This window comes from Tupaia chinensis, unplaced genomic scaffold (genome assembly GCF_000334495.1).
Source record: "Tupaia chinensis unplaced genomic scaffold, TupChi_1.0 Scaffold141414_1, whole genome shotgun sequence".
NCBI classification, from domain to species: Eukaryota; Metazoa; Chordata; class Mammalia; order Scandentia; family Tupaiidae; genus Tupaia; species Tupaia belangeri.
In genome coordinates, this window is record NW_006201276.1 from 361,643 (window position 1) to 377,684 (window position 16,042).

The window sequence follows — 16,042 nt, forward strand, 5'->3', positions numbered from 1 at the left end:
TTATTCCATGCTTCAACAGAGTATTTTGCAGTCAATTTAGTAAAGATACTATCTTTTCTATTACTTGAAAATGTATGGTTCTGGGAGACCAGCAGATGACATAATGGTTATGCTGCTGGACTCCCATGTAGTTGACCATGGTTCAAGTCCCAGACCAAGCGACTTAAAACTCACACAGCGCACATGTGCATGAATGCCTAAAATCCCGAGAGGAGACTGGAGGAGAAAGGATTGTGGCATGGTCATCCCCCCTGGGGGCATGATTTCTCACTTTCTGTCTCCCTCCCTGTCTCTGTCTCTCTGGTGAGCACGTGCCTGATAGCAAAAATCTCTCTCAAAAAAAATAAATAGAATGACTTTAGGGCACAGCAATAATGCACTCCTCAAGTGATACTAGATCCCACATGGTGACTGATTCGAATCTCCAGCCATGTCAGCTGGAAAATATATTAGGCATGCACACCAGTGCCCAAGATCCAATGGACTGGAGGAAGGAGATCATGGCATGACCAGATCCTGTGGAGAATGCTTCTGATTCTCTCTCACATGCATGCATATACATTCTGTCATGAATAAACAAAAATAAATAAAGAATGAATGATTTTATAAAAGAGGTTTATGAGGTTTGGCACATTATCTTTTTTTTTATTGAGATTTTTGCTATAGAGTGTATGTTCTTGACCAAGAGACTGAGAGAGAGAAGTGAGAAATCACTCCCCTGGGGGAATGACCATACTACATTCCCTTCTCCTCCATTCTCTGAGGATTTGGGGCATGCATGCACATGTGCCCAGTGTGAGTTTCAAACCACTGGATCTGGGATTCAAACTGCGTGGCCATGTGGGAGTCCAGTGCCTAAACCAGTACGTGACCTGCTGATCCTACTCTTTCTTCTTTTTTAATTGACAGAGGGCACATATGCTCACCAGGGAGAGAGAGAGAAGGGGGGGAGAGAGAGAATGAATACATTCCCAAAGGAACATGGTCATATCATAATCCCTTCTCCAACTCTCCATCCTGTCAGGACTTTAGGCACATATGCACACTCACTTGGTGTATTTTTAAAGCCACCAAGGCCAGGACTGGAATCACAGTTGACCATGTGGGATCCAACTCCCTTAATCATTAGGCTGTCAGTCTGGCTCATACGTTACCTTCTTTGAATAAGATATACCTACTTAAAAAAAGATTTATTTTTGAGAGTAAGAGAAAGAAAGATAAGCACCTTTAGCAGGGTCACACACCTCAGTCACTCCCTACTGACCAGGTTTTCCAGCCAGCTAGGAACATGGGCACATGCACCTTGCACGTATAGATCAGCCAGGGAACCAAACCCATGACTCCTCATATGGATCTAGCATCATGTGAGCAGTGCATTACCATTGTATCACCAAACTAGCCTAAGATACTTTCTAACAGTATAATCATGTAAGACTGTCATACTTGAGCCACAGTTGACTTTTGCTTTTCATGGCATTGTTGTTCATTGCCAGTTAATAGTCTCAGTTGCCACTTACTTTTAATTCTCCTTATTAATGCTAAATTAGTTCATTAGAAGGGTGAGCTAGATTTATTCATCAGGAGGGTGAGATATTATAATAATGATGGCTTGAAAGCATACAGGTTTCATGCAATTCCTCTCCTTTCATAAAGTTTTGTTGTATTAACATTTTGGCATGCATCAAGCCTTAGGAGTTGATGAGAGTAATAACTTTTCAGAGTTGTACATTTAAGGTCTCATTATTGGAGTGCACTGTGATTGGGTTAATGTTTAACAGTGGCTGTCCTACAGATTTACTTAGGGACTTGGGAAATAACATTTTTACTCTTCTTTACTGAACATGCCTAACTACCCAGTTAATAAAGACCTGCTTTAAAATAGTCCTCAGAATAGGGCCAGAGAAGGGAAGGCCTTTAATAGAAACACAGTAGTGAATTTATTGTCAGGGCTGACTAACTTTCACTCAGGCTGGATTAATGAGTAGCAGAGTTGATGTTGCTTTCTGGGTAGAGCGCTATTGAAACAACTCATTTTCTTGACTGTACTCTGGGTTTTCAAAGTGACTAAGTGTGATTAAAGAACCATTTATAGTGAGTTCAAGTGCAGTTCAGTTTTACACATTGTAATTAGAATATGTACATAGAGAAATAAATATAAAACATGTGTATAAAGATAATTATAAAGTGAGCATTCAAGTAACTACTGCCCAAACCAAGAAAAATGACCAGTATTCTGGAAGCCCCAACCTCCTGCTATGTGTCTCCTAAGAGGGACCGTCTCCCTTGAATAGTTCTTATCTTTGCTTTTGTAATTTTCTTACTTTTTGTGATGTAATCACTTATATTTGTATTCTAAAGTGATATGATTTGTATTCTAAAGTGATACAATTTAGTGATATAATGAATGTTTGCATGCTTTTGAATTTTAAAGGAGTAGAATTATAATGTGATGTGCTCTATTGTTTCTAGTATCTTTTACTCAGCATTATGCTCATGAGGTTTTATCCATGTTATTGCTATCCAGAGCATTTTTAAAAGCCTTTTCTATGTTTACCTCTCTCTTTTTTAGTTAAGACCTTCAAATTCTTTTGGATATTTTTCCTTTATCTTCTTGGACTTTCTGCTAAGTGAGGTCTGAAGACTAAAACTTACCTGGGTCTCAGTTTTCTGAGCTGTTTAGATGAGACTACATCTTTAAGGCTTCTGTGCTCTGTTAAAAATCTTCCTTTCTCCAAGCCTGGTCCAAGGGTCTGGTCATGTGATTTCAACAGTGACATCACATTCTGACCGCCGGGGAACACTGGTGGTTCTTTAGGTGGCGTTTGTTGCTGTGAAAGGCAGAGAACGCAGCAAGTGCCCTTCTAAAAAGCACTTCAGAGCAGCGCTCCTTCCGTAAAAAGCGCCTCAACCTAAAAGACCAAATGTGGGCTGCCAAGGTTATTTCTTCCTTGAGGCAGAAAAAAAGAAACTGTGATTGAAGGTAAGCAGATTTGAGCCCAGCCAAGGACTCAAGCATGCCCCCTGGGCAGGGGATCTGGAGAATCGCAAGCAGATTGTTGTAGGATTCTAATCACTGCCTGCTCTAAGAGAGTGGCCTCACAATTGCATTTCCAACAGGAGCCAGACTACAAAGGAGGAGGATGTGGTGCTCATGTTACCTAGTGATGTAATAGGATTCTTTCTTTCCTGCTAGGAAGCTGTTGCAGATCTTTATTTCGCTGTAATATCCTTAAAACTGGGGGTCTAATTTGATATATAGTGTAACATGAGATAGCTATTGATGCTTTTTAAAAATCAGTTTCACAAAATCCTTTTTTCATTTCTTTCCTGAAAGGAGAACTCTTAAATCAGAGTAAATTCCATTGAACCCTTAACCTGTCTTCAAAAGTACATTTCTAGTTGTTTGGTAACCTGCGTTCATTTGGCTCGATAATTGATACAGCTTGTCTCCCCCACCCCCACATACTCATACTTCATTCTCTTTCTGTGCTTATTTGCTAGGAGGCTTTTTCCCTCCAAGCTCTCAGACAGCATACCAGCTTTCATCTTTATCAGTATGACACTGACATGATAGGAAATGCTTGGCTGGTGATTCAGCAGCCATCCATTTTATAGTCAGGTACGAGTGAAGATATGGAAAGGACTTTGGTTTGGGTTTTAAGATTAACTTGTTCACCTCTTCCACTCTACCCCCACCTCCACCCTTCAGAGGATTTAGACTCTGCAGAGCCTTTCCTTTCAAATGTGTATGAATGCTGCTTAAGAAAGGTATGCTGCATTACATATTCAGAAGACTTACCATTGGTAAGCCTGGTATAGCATGGGTGTTCATTCAGACTTACCCCATGAGAGTGCTAAAGTTGTCTGTCAGGAGTTTACAGTGAAGATAGAGATTCAAATGGCAGGAGAGTGTCAGTTCACACCCAGTCAGTTCACACCCACTCGGGCCTTCTCTGCAGAGGAATTCATCACCAAACAATCCTAAGGAAGCCTTGTGCCTACCTAGGTTGGTGCTGCAAATGTGAGCTTTGCCTGGGTGAATTTAAATGATGGCATTACTCTGTAATTTTCTCAATGTACATTTGCATAAATTTCCCAATACTACTTTATATTTTGTGTTCAATAGCAAACTATTTTTCAGCAGTTGATATTGCAGAAATATTTTAAACAAGTTTATTTAGCTTTGTATGAGTACAACTTCTAAGATTAAGTACTTTTCCCTCATCTATTCTATTTGTCAAACAAATTTTGTTTGGTTCAACTGATATTTGTTGAGTTGTAGATATGTACTAGACATTGTGGAAACAGCAATGTGAATAAGATATTGGGCTACCAGCAAAGAGCTTCTAATCTATAAAGGAAGATAAAGCATATGTCTAAGTAATTGTAATAGAAGTAGTAAAAACAAAGCAGGTAAGGGGCTATGATAAATGGGCAAATGGATACATTTCTTCCATTTGAAGGATCAGAGAGGAGTATCACTGAGCCATGCACTGTTCTTTAAATCTCTGCTTGTAAAGCTTAGGCTGTTCTGACATAGAGTTTCTACATTGGGGATCAAAGTCTTATATCTATGAAGGAATATTTGTTTGTTCTAAGTTTAACTCTTGAAGAGACCAACATGCTTTCTTTTTTTGGGAGGAGGGGAGATTTTTGCTATAGGGCACATGTCCTCACCAGAAAAAGAGAGAGAGACAAAAAGTGAGAGATCACTCCCCAGGGGGATGGCCACGCCACAATCCCTTCTCCTCCATTCTCCTCTCAGGATCTTAGGCATGCACGCACACACACCCAGCGTGAGTTTAAGCCACCGGGTCTGGGACTTGAACCACGGCTGACTACTTGGGAGTCCAGTGACATAGACATTACGCCAACTGCTGGTCCCAAGACCAACATACTTTCTTTGGAGTCCCCAGTCAGGCAAAAAATCAGCCTCATAGGATTGAATTACTACCTTATAAATGTACAATGGTTCTTGATGTGATATGTCTGTAAAGACCTTTGACCCTTTTGTCTCCCTTCCTTAAACTTACCTAAACTGCTCCAACCTCTTCCCTGTCCTTCGTTTAATAAACCCTTTCCCATTATACACTAACTCCTATCATTTAGCTCTTGGTACTGTCATTCTCATCTGTCCCCTCCCATCACACTTCCTGTGTTCCCTCATCATTTTGGTGCCTAGACAATAGAAACCTTTGAATGTGATGGATTTCCACAAGGTGATTGTATTGCTTTATCAACACACCCTAACTGTAGTCATCAGATGTTTTAAGGGCTCACCTTTGGAGCTCAGAAAAATGTTAAATGTTAATGTATCTGAATTACGATTGTCTCTTTCCTGTTCTGAACAGAGGACAAGTCATACAATGGTGGAGGAATAGGTTCTTCAAATAGGATCATGGACTTCTTGGAAGAGCCAATCCCTGGTGTAGGGACATATGATGATTTCAATACAATTGACTGGGTAAGAGAGAAGTCTCGAGACCGGGATAGGCACCGAGAGGTAAGACAAAAGATGGTACATCAGTAAGTGTTAGGAAGCACCAGGGGAAGAAGTTGAATATATTCTTTTTGTTCTTTCCTTTCTTCAGTCCTGAGTGTAGCTGATTCTGGTTTCAATTAGCAATGTAGTTACATTTTTTTTTCAATTTTGCCATGGGGCATGTGTGCACCAGAGAGAAATGGAGAACAAGAAGGAAAGTGAGAAAGCACTCCCCTGGAGAATGGTCATGCCACTATCTCCTGTCTTCCATTTCTCCATCTTTTTGAGATTTTGGACAAGCACACACAAAACCTGGCATGTTCCTCAAGTTCTAGGTCCAGGACTCAAACCATGTGGTCAGCCATGTTGGATTCAGCTTCCCTAACCACCATGCTACTGGCTGGTCCATGATTTTAATTTTTATTTTATTAAAAAATGTTTTTAAAATTGCTGTCAAGATGGTACATACATTTGCTATTGAGAGACAGAGAGAGGGAAAGCAAGAAAGCACTCCATATGGGACATGGTCATGCTACAATCCCTTATCTTCTATCTCTCCCTCCTTTCAGGATTTTGGACACACATGCACATGTGCCTAGTGAATCTGGGACTTGAACCATGTAGTTGGCCATGTGGTGGGACCTAGCCTCCTTAACCACCAAGCCACAGGCTCACCTTTATGGTTTTTATTTTTAAAGGTATACAATATATTGTTTTTATCCTAATTTTTAAAAAATGCCATATTTAAGGATGATTTATCTTCTTTTTTTTCCTTTTTTTTTTTTTTTTGAGAGAGATTTTCACTGTAGGGCGCGTGCGTTCGCCAGACAGACAGAGAGAGACATAGAGACAGAAAGCGAGAAATCACCCCCCAGGGGGGATGGTCACGCCGCAATCCCTTCTCCTCCATTCTCCTCTCGGGATCTTGGGCACGCACGCACACGCGCCCGGCGTGAGTTTTAAGCCACCGGGTCCGGGACATGAACCGCGGTCGACTACGTGGGAATCCAGCGACATAGCCATTACGCTAACTGCTGGTTCCCGATGATTTATCTTCTTGTAATAGTAGTTGAAAAAGATCCATACAGACCAGAAATTAATATACATAATATACTCAACTGGGCTACACAGAGAGGTGAAAGCTAACTAGGGGGTGAGTGTCAAGATAGAAGTTAAAGATCTTCCTTCCCAGCTCATCTTCCTTTTATGGGTTTCCTCTTGATGTTAGATTTTTAAAACTAAGAAAAGTAAGTAGGGTCCTTTTTTTAAAAAATTAACCACCATGCTACTTGCTGACTCCATAGGGTCTTTTTAAATGAACAAAAGAAAAAGTTCTCAGTCTCAGTGTTTACTGAAGCATACAGGATAAGCTTGTGATTATACTCTTATGCAACCATAAAACTAAAGTAAATTTATGTATTCAACTCGAACAACATCACAAGAATGAAATTCAAATTAAGGACATTAATTTAATGTGATTGGTAATAGATGGTGCTTATGACTATGACACAGGTTCTTTTTAAATTGGCAAGAAAATTCCCCTACTTTTCTTTTTTTAAAGTACTGTGAAAACTTCTAAGAGCAGGTTGCCAGGGTCATATGCCCTTAACTTGGTGTTATGTATCATTTAAATTAGAGAATCACTAAGGGACAGATAGTACTGCAGTAGTAACTTGACTGAACCCACATGGAAAAGGGCATGAGTTTGTGTCTTTGGACCCCATCCCCCCGGGGCACTTTGGGTACATGTGCCCATGATTCAGGATGGTTGAGACTAGGGATGGATCATGGCATGAAGGCCTTGTTGGGGATCTCTCTCTTTGTCTCTTGCATGGAAGAAATAAATAAACTTAAAAAATAAATTAGGGGATCATAATTTCTAGTTTGTGTAAGGGTCACATTATTGTTTTTTCTTTCTTACTATTTCTGCTTGGATTCCAGTTTTACAATTTGATTTTCAGACTGACCCCACTCTCTCCTGAGTTCATGATCTCTTTATCACAGAACCAAGCAAATCTCCCAAGCAGTCAGTTGGAGATGGCTTTTCATTCTTAACCTTGTACCAGCTTCTGATTGGTTTTCTCATGACCACCTGAACCCAGGAATCAGGTTGTCCTGGGTACATACAGGTTTTGAGAAATTCCTTCTTAATCCTTGGATTTGTGGTAATTCGCCTGGGTTTGCTTATGACAACTCAAAAAAGTGATCTCCCAAAAACATTATTTTTCATGAAATTTTTACCATTTGAATATATAACACACACATATACTCTATAATAGAAATTCATCAGACAGGCTTTAGAATTTAGAAATCTTGCTGTCTTTATAATTTCTGCCATCTGTAACACACAGTTCAGTTTGTCATCAGTTGCATATTCAATATGTTATTTAAATTGTGAGAGTCACCTAGATATTACAAGGGCACATGTGCCATTATATTCATGGTTGCATCCCAAGCAAATAATACTGGTTAATAACAATCTAAAATCAGTTAAAGTAAGTTTATCAAATAGTCCAAGTGCACTTTTTAATATTAATTGTTTTTATCAGAAAGGAAATAAATGTCACATGGAAAAACATAACCCCATCAATTTTTACAATTGAAACTGAAGACTTAATGATCTCATAGGACTCATAGGTCCAATTGAATTTTAAAACTGCTTTGAAACTTTTGTAATAATTTATTATTTGTGATGTTGCTGTAGATGAAGTTGGAGTAGCTAAGTCACTGTTTCAAGGATAAAAAATAGAAGCACAGAGAAAGGGGCATATAACGATGACAAAGGTGTCAGAATGTTGGTTTTTAAAATGTGGGCACTGAAGGATTAAATTGACAAGACTAGGACCTAAAAACGGTACTTTTTAGAAATTTCAGCCTTTCAAAATGTTTATACTTTCCTCATGGCTTCAGATACTCAAACCTACCTAAGTTAAGTTTTTGAAAATGAAAGAGATTTATCTCAGATATCACTTAGTATCTGTGATGAGTGTACAATTAGGTGTTTTGGGGATAAAGTCTTATAATTTGCCTGACTTGAACCACAGCCCAAGGTAGTAAACCTCAAATTGTACTTTCATCACTCAAATAAGCCTTTGCTTACTCTTTGAAAAATAATCAAACTATTTGCTGTATGTCAAAAGGCCCTCCTTGGAGTATTTCCTGCCCAGGACAAAAAGAGATCACAGCAATAAACAAAACAGGTTGATAGTATAAGAAATTAGCAATTGAATGGAGAAGTTCCAAATAAGGTATTTATGGGTATTACATACTGTAGATGAGGGTGGGATTCAGTAGCACTTAAAATTCTTAGTAAACTGGGTTCAGCTAAGCATTATGTGAGACATTAATTCTAAATTGGTCTTTATTCCCAGGTGATTTGTCTTTGTATTTTTTTATTGAGTAATTTTGAGGTGAAAAAAGGAAGGGCATATGTAACATGTACCAATGTTTTTACATTCCCCCCTAGATTACCAATAAAAGCAAAGAGTCAACCTGGGCCTTAATTCACAGTGTAAGTGATGCTTTCTCTGGCTGGTTGTTGATGCTCCTTATTGGACTTCTATCAGGTATGCAAAGAGATATACTAAAATTGTGGTATGCCCCTCCCCCACATCATGATTTGAGTGCTGTATTTTCCTACCCAAAATGAATTACTGGTGAACTTTTTGGAAGGTTGATGTCTTCATTTGTAACAGGGTACTATAATAGTACCTGCTTCACCTACCTTATATAAATATCCACCGTTCCACTTTCTACTTCTGTGCATTGGAATCTTTTAGCTTCTGCCAGTCAGTGAGAACATATAGTATTTGCCTTTCAGAGTCTGACTTATTTCACATAGCATTATTTTCTCCAGATTTGTTCATGTTGCCTCAAATGATAGGAATTCATCCTTTTTATGGCTGAATAGTATCCTATTCCATTTGTGTGTGTGTGTGTGTGTGTGTGTGTGTGTGTGTGTGTGTGTGTACACACATTTTCTTTATCCATTCATCTGTTGCTGGGTACACTTAGGTTGATTCCATATCTTAACTATTGTGAATAATACCACAATAAACATGGAACTATCTCTTTGACATATTAATTTCCTTTACTTTCATTATATACCCAGTAGCAGGACTAGAACTCTTTTTAGGGTTCTTTTTTTTTTCTTTTAAGGAACCTCCATACTGTGTTACATAATGGCTGTGGTAACTTGAATTCCCACCAATAGCACACAAAGTTCCCCTTTCTCCATAGCCTTGCCAGCACTTGTTATTCTTAGCTCTTTTTGGTAATAGCTGTTCTAAGTAGAGTGGATTGATAACTCTTTGGAACAGGAAGAACTTGGTTAACAGATACAAGAGTGCATGTAAATAAGTGGAATGGGTTATAGAATACTATAGCACAGTGGAGTAAAGGAAATACAATTAATAAAATATCGTATCTATTATAAGGTTATGTTAGCTCTGTGTTTCAGTGCTTGTCTGGGGAAAAGCCCTTCTGTTAGAGATAGGTTTATTTTTCTTTTAATGCATACTAATGAGATTTATGAAAGATACAGAGGACCTCCTAAGTCATTTGGTGGTACAAAAAGGCATATAAGATATGGCTCTTAGTCTTAAGGAGCTAACAGCCTCATTCTTTCATGGTGGCTGAGAGGTGATATGGTACTGTCTTTCATATAAACTCCATCAATCTGCTCCTCCACTCCAAATAATAAAAAAGCTAAGAGTAGTATACTTGATTTGCTAGTACAGCTTTAAAGCAAGTTCTCAAGCAGGCTTCCCCTCCCAAGGGGGAAAGCAGAGAGCCAAGCATATCAGGCAGAGATACCCAGAGGTATATCCTTATAACATGAAAAGATGGGGCCTAGGAATATCTGGAATCATGAGCTGAAATAGAAGTTAGATGGGAAACCTGGAGATAGATGGTATAAAATATAGTAGGCTCTAGTTTCAGGCCGCCAGAATTTGAATCACAACTCCACTGCTTGCTAGTTCTGTGGCATTTGGGAAGTTGCTTAACCTCTTTTCGAGTATTGATCTTTGTTTACTGATCTACTAAATGGTGCTAATAGAAGTACCTATGTTAAAACTTTGGGGCCAGCCCAAGGTGTGGTGTGTAAGGTGTCTGGATACCAATGGCCAATCACGCAGTTTGAGTCCTGGACCCAGCAGCTTGAGGAACATGCCCGCACATGTGCATGCATGCCCTAAATCCTAGTAGAAGGGAGAAATGGAGGAGAAGGGATTGTGGTGTGACCATGCCCCATGAGGGGTGCTTTCTAGCTCTCTCTCTCTCTCTCTCTCTCTGTGTCTCTCTTTGTCTCTCTGGTGAGATTACATGCCCTCTGTCAAACTTTTTTTTTTGAAGTTTGCTATGAGGATTAGATGAGATATAGCACATACAGCACGTAGCACAGTACCCAGTTATTAATGCTGTTAATGCTGTTGCCTAGAGATAATAATTCATGAGCCAAGGAATAGAAAATTATTGCAGCAAATTCAGAATTGCTTATCCATAGGTAGGTTTTCAAAATTGTTTAGGACAGGAGCTGGGAAACTTTCTGTAAATGAGCCAGTTAGAAAATATTTTATGATTTGTAGGCCAAGCAGTCCCTGTATCATCTATTCCACTCTGCCCATATGGCATAAATGATATAACAGACCATACGTAAACCAATGAGCCTGGCTGTGACCAAGAGAGCTCTATTTACAAATATAGGAGGCAGGCAGGATTTGGTCTTCAGACCATTGTTTCCAGCGCATGGCATAGTGTGTTCACTGTGCTCCCTCTGACTTATACAGGAGAGAGAACATGGTCAGGTCAGTTTGGAGCTGGCTAATAACAAACTAGGTCACCTGTATAATGCCAGGTATTGCAGAGAATCTGAGGAGAAGGATGATGGTTGAGAAAAGGCTTTACAGTCTAGTGGTTTAGGAGCATCTACCCTTATCCTTCCTGCTGTCTTATTTTCAGATCTATTTCTGTCACAGAGTGCGAGCATTCAGTGCATATTAAGAAAAGATACACACTGTTTGTCTTTCAAAAGTGACTTCACTTAGCAATAGTCTTCCATATTTAACCACTTTGAGACAAATGGCAGTGTCTCATTTTTCCTTAGGTCTGAATAGTATTTCATAGTGTATGTGCGCCATGATTTTTCAATGCAATCATCAGTTCTGAGGCACATAGATTGATTCCATGTATCTGCGATTGCAAATAGTACTGTAATAAGCATGGAAGTGCAAGTGTCTTTCTGACTGAGTGCTTTCCTATACTTTGGGTAATTACCAAGGAATGGAGTTACTGGATCAGATGGTAATTCTGTTGGTTTTTTTTAGGAGCCTCCATCTCGTTTTCCATAGTGGCTGTAGCAATCTGCATTCCCACTAACAGAATAGGAGGGTTCCCTTTTTGGCATACATTTTATTCTTTAGGGTGGAGGGAAGCCTAGTAAAATTTGTAACTAGAGAAGAAAGAGCTATTTGGAAGAAGGAAAAGGAGTAGTGGAAGTAGAAGTAAAGACAGAATCAAAGATACCAGTGTTAAGATATATGCACATAAAGCAACTATATACCATCGTGTTAATTCTCTGAATCCAGGTAGTAACTGGAATTAGAGTTAGAAGGCAGAGAAGGCTGGGGGCTAGAGTGACCATGAGTAGATGTCAGTGTGTTAGATTTGACTAGATTATTCAAGTATGTAAATAACCTACGTTAGCACTTTTAGCACCTACCAAATCATACACATGACATGGCTTCCCGTCTCTTGGAATGTAGGTGTAATACCCTCAACTTTTAAATATATTTCTTGTTACTAGGTGGTCAGTGAATATTTTTTTTTCTCTCATATACACAGGGTATTTTGTGTTTAGGCATTGGAGAGCAACAATAGAAGCAAGTGTGTCAATACAGGAAGAGTCTGGGAATTCAAGGGCTGTGAATTTTAATGTCGCTACTATTTCCTACAGCATGATTCTGGACCATTTCATTTCTTTATGCCAGAATTTCTTCATCTGAATGACAGAAATGATGAGAAGGCCAGATCCTTAAGTACTGTAACTATCTTAAACCTACCAACCTGCTAGCCACAGTGCACAAGTCCCCAGTTCACTATTCAGTTCCTCATAATTTTCATTGATGAATGTTCAGTGTATAACACTGTTTGCTCCTCCTCACTAAGAAAACTTCAGAATGTTCCTGTCCTAGGTTTAGGAGGCTCCAACATGACCACAGCTTTATCTTATATGAATATCAGTTTTTGAATAATAAATTCAGTTCCCTTAGCATAGAATGCCTTCCTGCCATCCTTCAAATTCCTTTATCCATGGAGTAAAATCCTGTTGTCAAGGCTTAGCTCTTCTCTTCAAGCCATCTCAATCAAATAAATATTGTAGAATATTCTTCAGTGAGGATAGTTCATGCTTTCTCAATCTTTTGTCTGTCTTTAATAATTGACTGTCTTTACAGATCAGTATTCATAAACTGAGTCAAAGCAATGTCTTTGCCCCATTCAGTTTAAAGAGAAAACCACTAGCCCCTTGCTCCCACCCAACCATGTTGTTTTCCCCTAAGTCCCTCATATATGGAAATTCTATTGATACTAGTGCTTAATGCAGAGATAATAAGTGAAAATCAAGCAAACACACAATCAGAAAGAATTTACAGATGGAATCAGAAAGTATGTGCTTGTCTGATGTTTTGATTCATTGTTCCTTGTTTTCTCTGATAAAACTTACTCTGATTGCCAAAGAACATTGATTTGTAAATTGAATTTAACTTTGGTCTTTCCCTCTCTCCCTCCAAATCAGGTTCCCTAGCTGGTTTAATAGACATTTCTGCTCATTGGATGACAGACTTAAAAGAAGGTATATGTACAGGGGGATTCTGGTTTAACCATGAACATTGTTGCTGGAACTCTGAGCATGTCACCTTTGAAGACAGAGACAAATGCCCAGAGTGGAATAGCTGGTCCCAGCTTATCATCAGCACAGATGAGGTAACATGTACTAGGGATTTCTGAATTTTATCCTTACATTTATTTAATTTCTTAGACTATATTCACGACAATTGTAGAATCTTCCCCTATTTTCCTTTTCACAAAAAAGGAACCATTCTAGCTACCTTTCTCTGTGGTTTAGGTACAGCCCCTTTTCTACCTCTTCTGACAAGTGGAATCATTTGAAGTTTATATTTAAAAGTTTAATGGGTTTTGGGAACCAGCAGTTAGTGTAATGGCTATGTCGCTGGACTCCCACGTAGTCGACCGCAGTTCGTGTCCCGGACTCGGTGGCTTAAAAAACTCACGCTGGGCACGTGTGCGTGCGTGCCCAAGACCCTGAGAGGAGAATGGAGGAGAAGGGATTGCGGCATGACCATCCCCCCTGGGGGGGTGATTTCTCGCTTTCTGTCTCTATGTCTCTCTCTGTCTGTCTGGCGAGCGCACACGCCCTATAATGAAAAAAAAACCTTTCCAAAAAAAAAAGTTTAATGGGTTTTAAATAAGTCTGATATTTATTCTTATTTGCTAATACACAGTATAACTAAAAGTATCTTGCCCTAATAATTTCAGTAGAAATGTCAGAGGTTGCCAACAGGTAAGTTATAATTTCTGATGAAGTATGGAATGAGTTAAAAATGTGTTTATTGGGGACCAGCAGATGGCATAGCAATTACATCACTGGACTCCAACATGGCAGCAGTTCAAGTCCCAGCTCTGGTGACTTAAAACATGCCAAGTGCATATGCGTGCGTAACCAAGATCCCAGGAGAAGATTGGAGGAGAAGGGGTTGTAGTGTGGCCATCCTCCCTGGAGGTTGATTTCTCACTTTCCCTCTTACTGTCTCTGTCTCTCTCTCTCTCTCTAGTGAGCACACATACCCTAAGGCAAAAACCACTGAAGAAAAAAATGTGTTTATTGTATATGTACCAAAAATGATTTTTCCCTTGAGCACTTCTTTAGAGCATTTTAAAAATTATGATACATTCCACATCAAAATAACAGAATTCCAAAAATAAAATGGCCCATCATTCCATCTTATGATCATTCTGTATGTTCATTTGCCCTCATCATCTAGCATATACTTTTAGATACAAAAGCAACTTTGTTTTTCAGTTCCTTACCTTTCTCTTATCACTCAAATATATGTTAAGTCTCTCCCACAGAAAACAAAAGCATATAAAACAGAAAACTGCACTGCCAATTCCACTCTGACACCCACCAGGGGAAATAGGTACCATCTTAGGTCATCACTCCTCTTCTGTTGGTGAGGTAAGGGAGACAAGGTAGTATATATGTTTGTAATTTTAACACTCATTTTTATTACCTACCTTGGTTCACAGTTTGAAGTGGCATGTACACACATACACACACATACACACATAATCAGTCAAGGGAAAAGAATAGGAAAATAATGTCAGAAATAGGAGTGTTTGTGTGTGTGTGTGTGTGTGTGTGTGTGTGTTGTGTGTGCGTGTATACAAATGGCTTGGGAAAAGGATTCAATATAAAGGGTAGATATATGCTGTATGTTTGAGAGGATTCAGGTCTATGCTTCTCAAATAGGTAAGATCAGTATTCCAGAGGGTAGGTATAACCATTAGATTTATGTTATACCTGCCTTCTCAGAGCATCTGTTTTTTCCTGAATATTTGGAGGAAATTTTTTTTTCCAAAAGTCACACGGGACCAGCAAATGGCATGGAGGTTAAGGCAACTGGATGCTATATAGCTGACTGTGCTGTTTGAGTTCCAGACCTAATATCTTAAAAAACACACCAGGCAAGACCAGCAGTTGATGTAATGGCTATGTCACTGGATTCCCACGTAGTCAACCACAGTTCAAGTCCCAGACCCAGTGTCTTAAATTCATGCTGGGCACGTGCTCATGCATGCCCAAGATCCTGGGAGAAGAATGGAGGAGAAGGGACTGTGGCATGGCCATTGCCCCTGGGGGTGGGGTGGAGTGGTGGTGGATTTCTTGTTTTCTGTCTCTCTGTCTCTCTCTGTCTTTCTGGTGAGCACACGTGCCCTATAGCAAAAAAAGAAAAAACAAAAGAAAAGAAAAAAGAAAACCACCAGGCTCATGTGTATGTGTGCCCAAAATGCCTAGAAGGAGAATGGGGAAGGGATTGTTGTGTGGCCATTCTCCCTGGGAGTGATTTCTTACTTTGATCACAGTTTGAATCCCAGACCAGAGGACTGAAAAACATACCATGTGTTTGTGTGTGTGTGTGTGTGTGTGTATATGTGTGTGTGTGTATATGTGTGCCAAAAATCTTAATGAGATAGAGAAATGGAAATGGAATTGTGGCATGAACATTCCCCCTGGGGGCTCTGCTTGCAGTCTCTATCTCTCACACACACATATACCCTCTGGCAGTTAAACAGACAGACCAAAAACAGAACAAAACAAAAATCTGTAGCTTGAGATTTCCTTGAATGACAGATTTCTCTGGCTCTGCTTTTTATGAATGAAATCCTTGCCTGGCAAAGTCTGCTAGGTTTTAGAAGCCTTCTCCTGCCAAGAATTTGGCTTCCTGGTCTCTGCCTTTGTCCAGTTTAAGTTATTTTTCT

At 39.4% G+C, this 16,042-nt stretch overlaps 1 protein-coding gene across 5 annotated transcripts in view; it reads left to right on the top strand.

Annotated features, from left to right (window-relative positions):
• The window catches only part of CLCN5 (Cl-/H+ antiporter 5), a 228,122-nt gene that overhangs the window by 188,628 nt on the left and 23,452 nt on the right, over positions 1–16,042 (top strand). For 4 of the 5 annotated variants that reach the window (XM_014581965.2, XM_006163148.3, XM_006163147.3 and 1 more), the window contains exons 4-6: positions 5,352–5,503; positions 8,949–9,048; positions 13,278–13,465. In XM_014581965.2, coding sequence (XP_014437451.1) covers positions 5,352–5,503; positions 8,949–9,048; positions 13,278–13,465 — 440 coding nt within the window. Of the gene's footprint in view, positions 1–2,791; positions 2,981–5,351; positions 5,504–8,948; positions 9,049–13,277; positions 13,466–16,042 lie in introns of those variants that run through there. The other variant, XM_006163149.3, reaches the window with a different exon arrangement.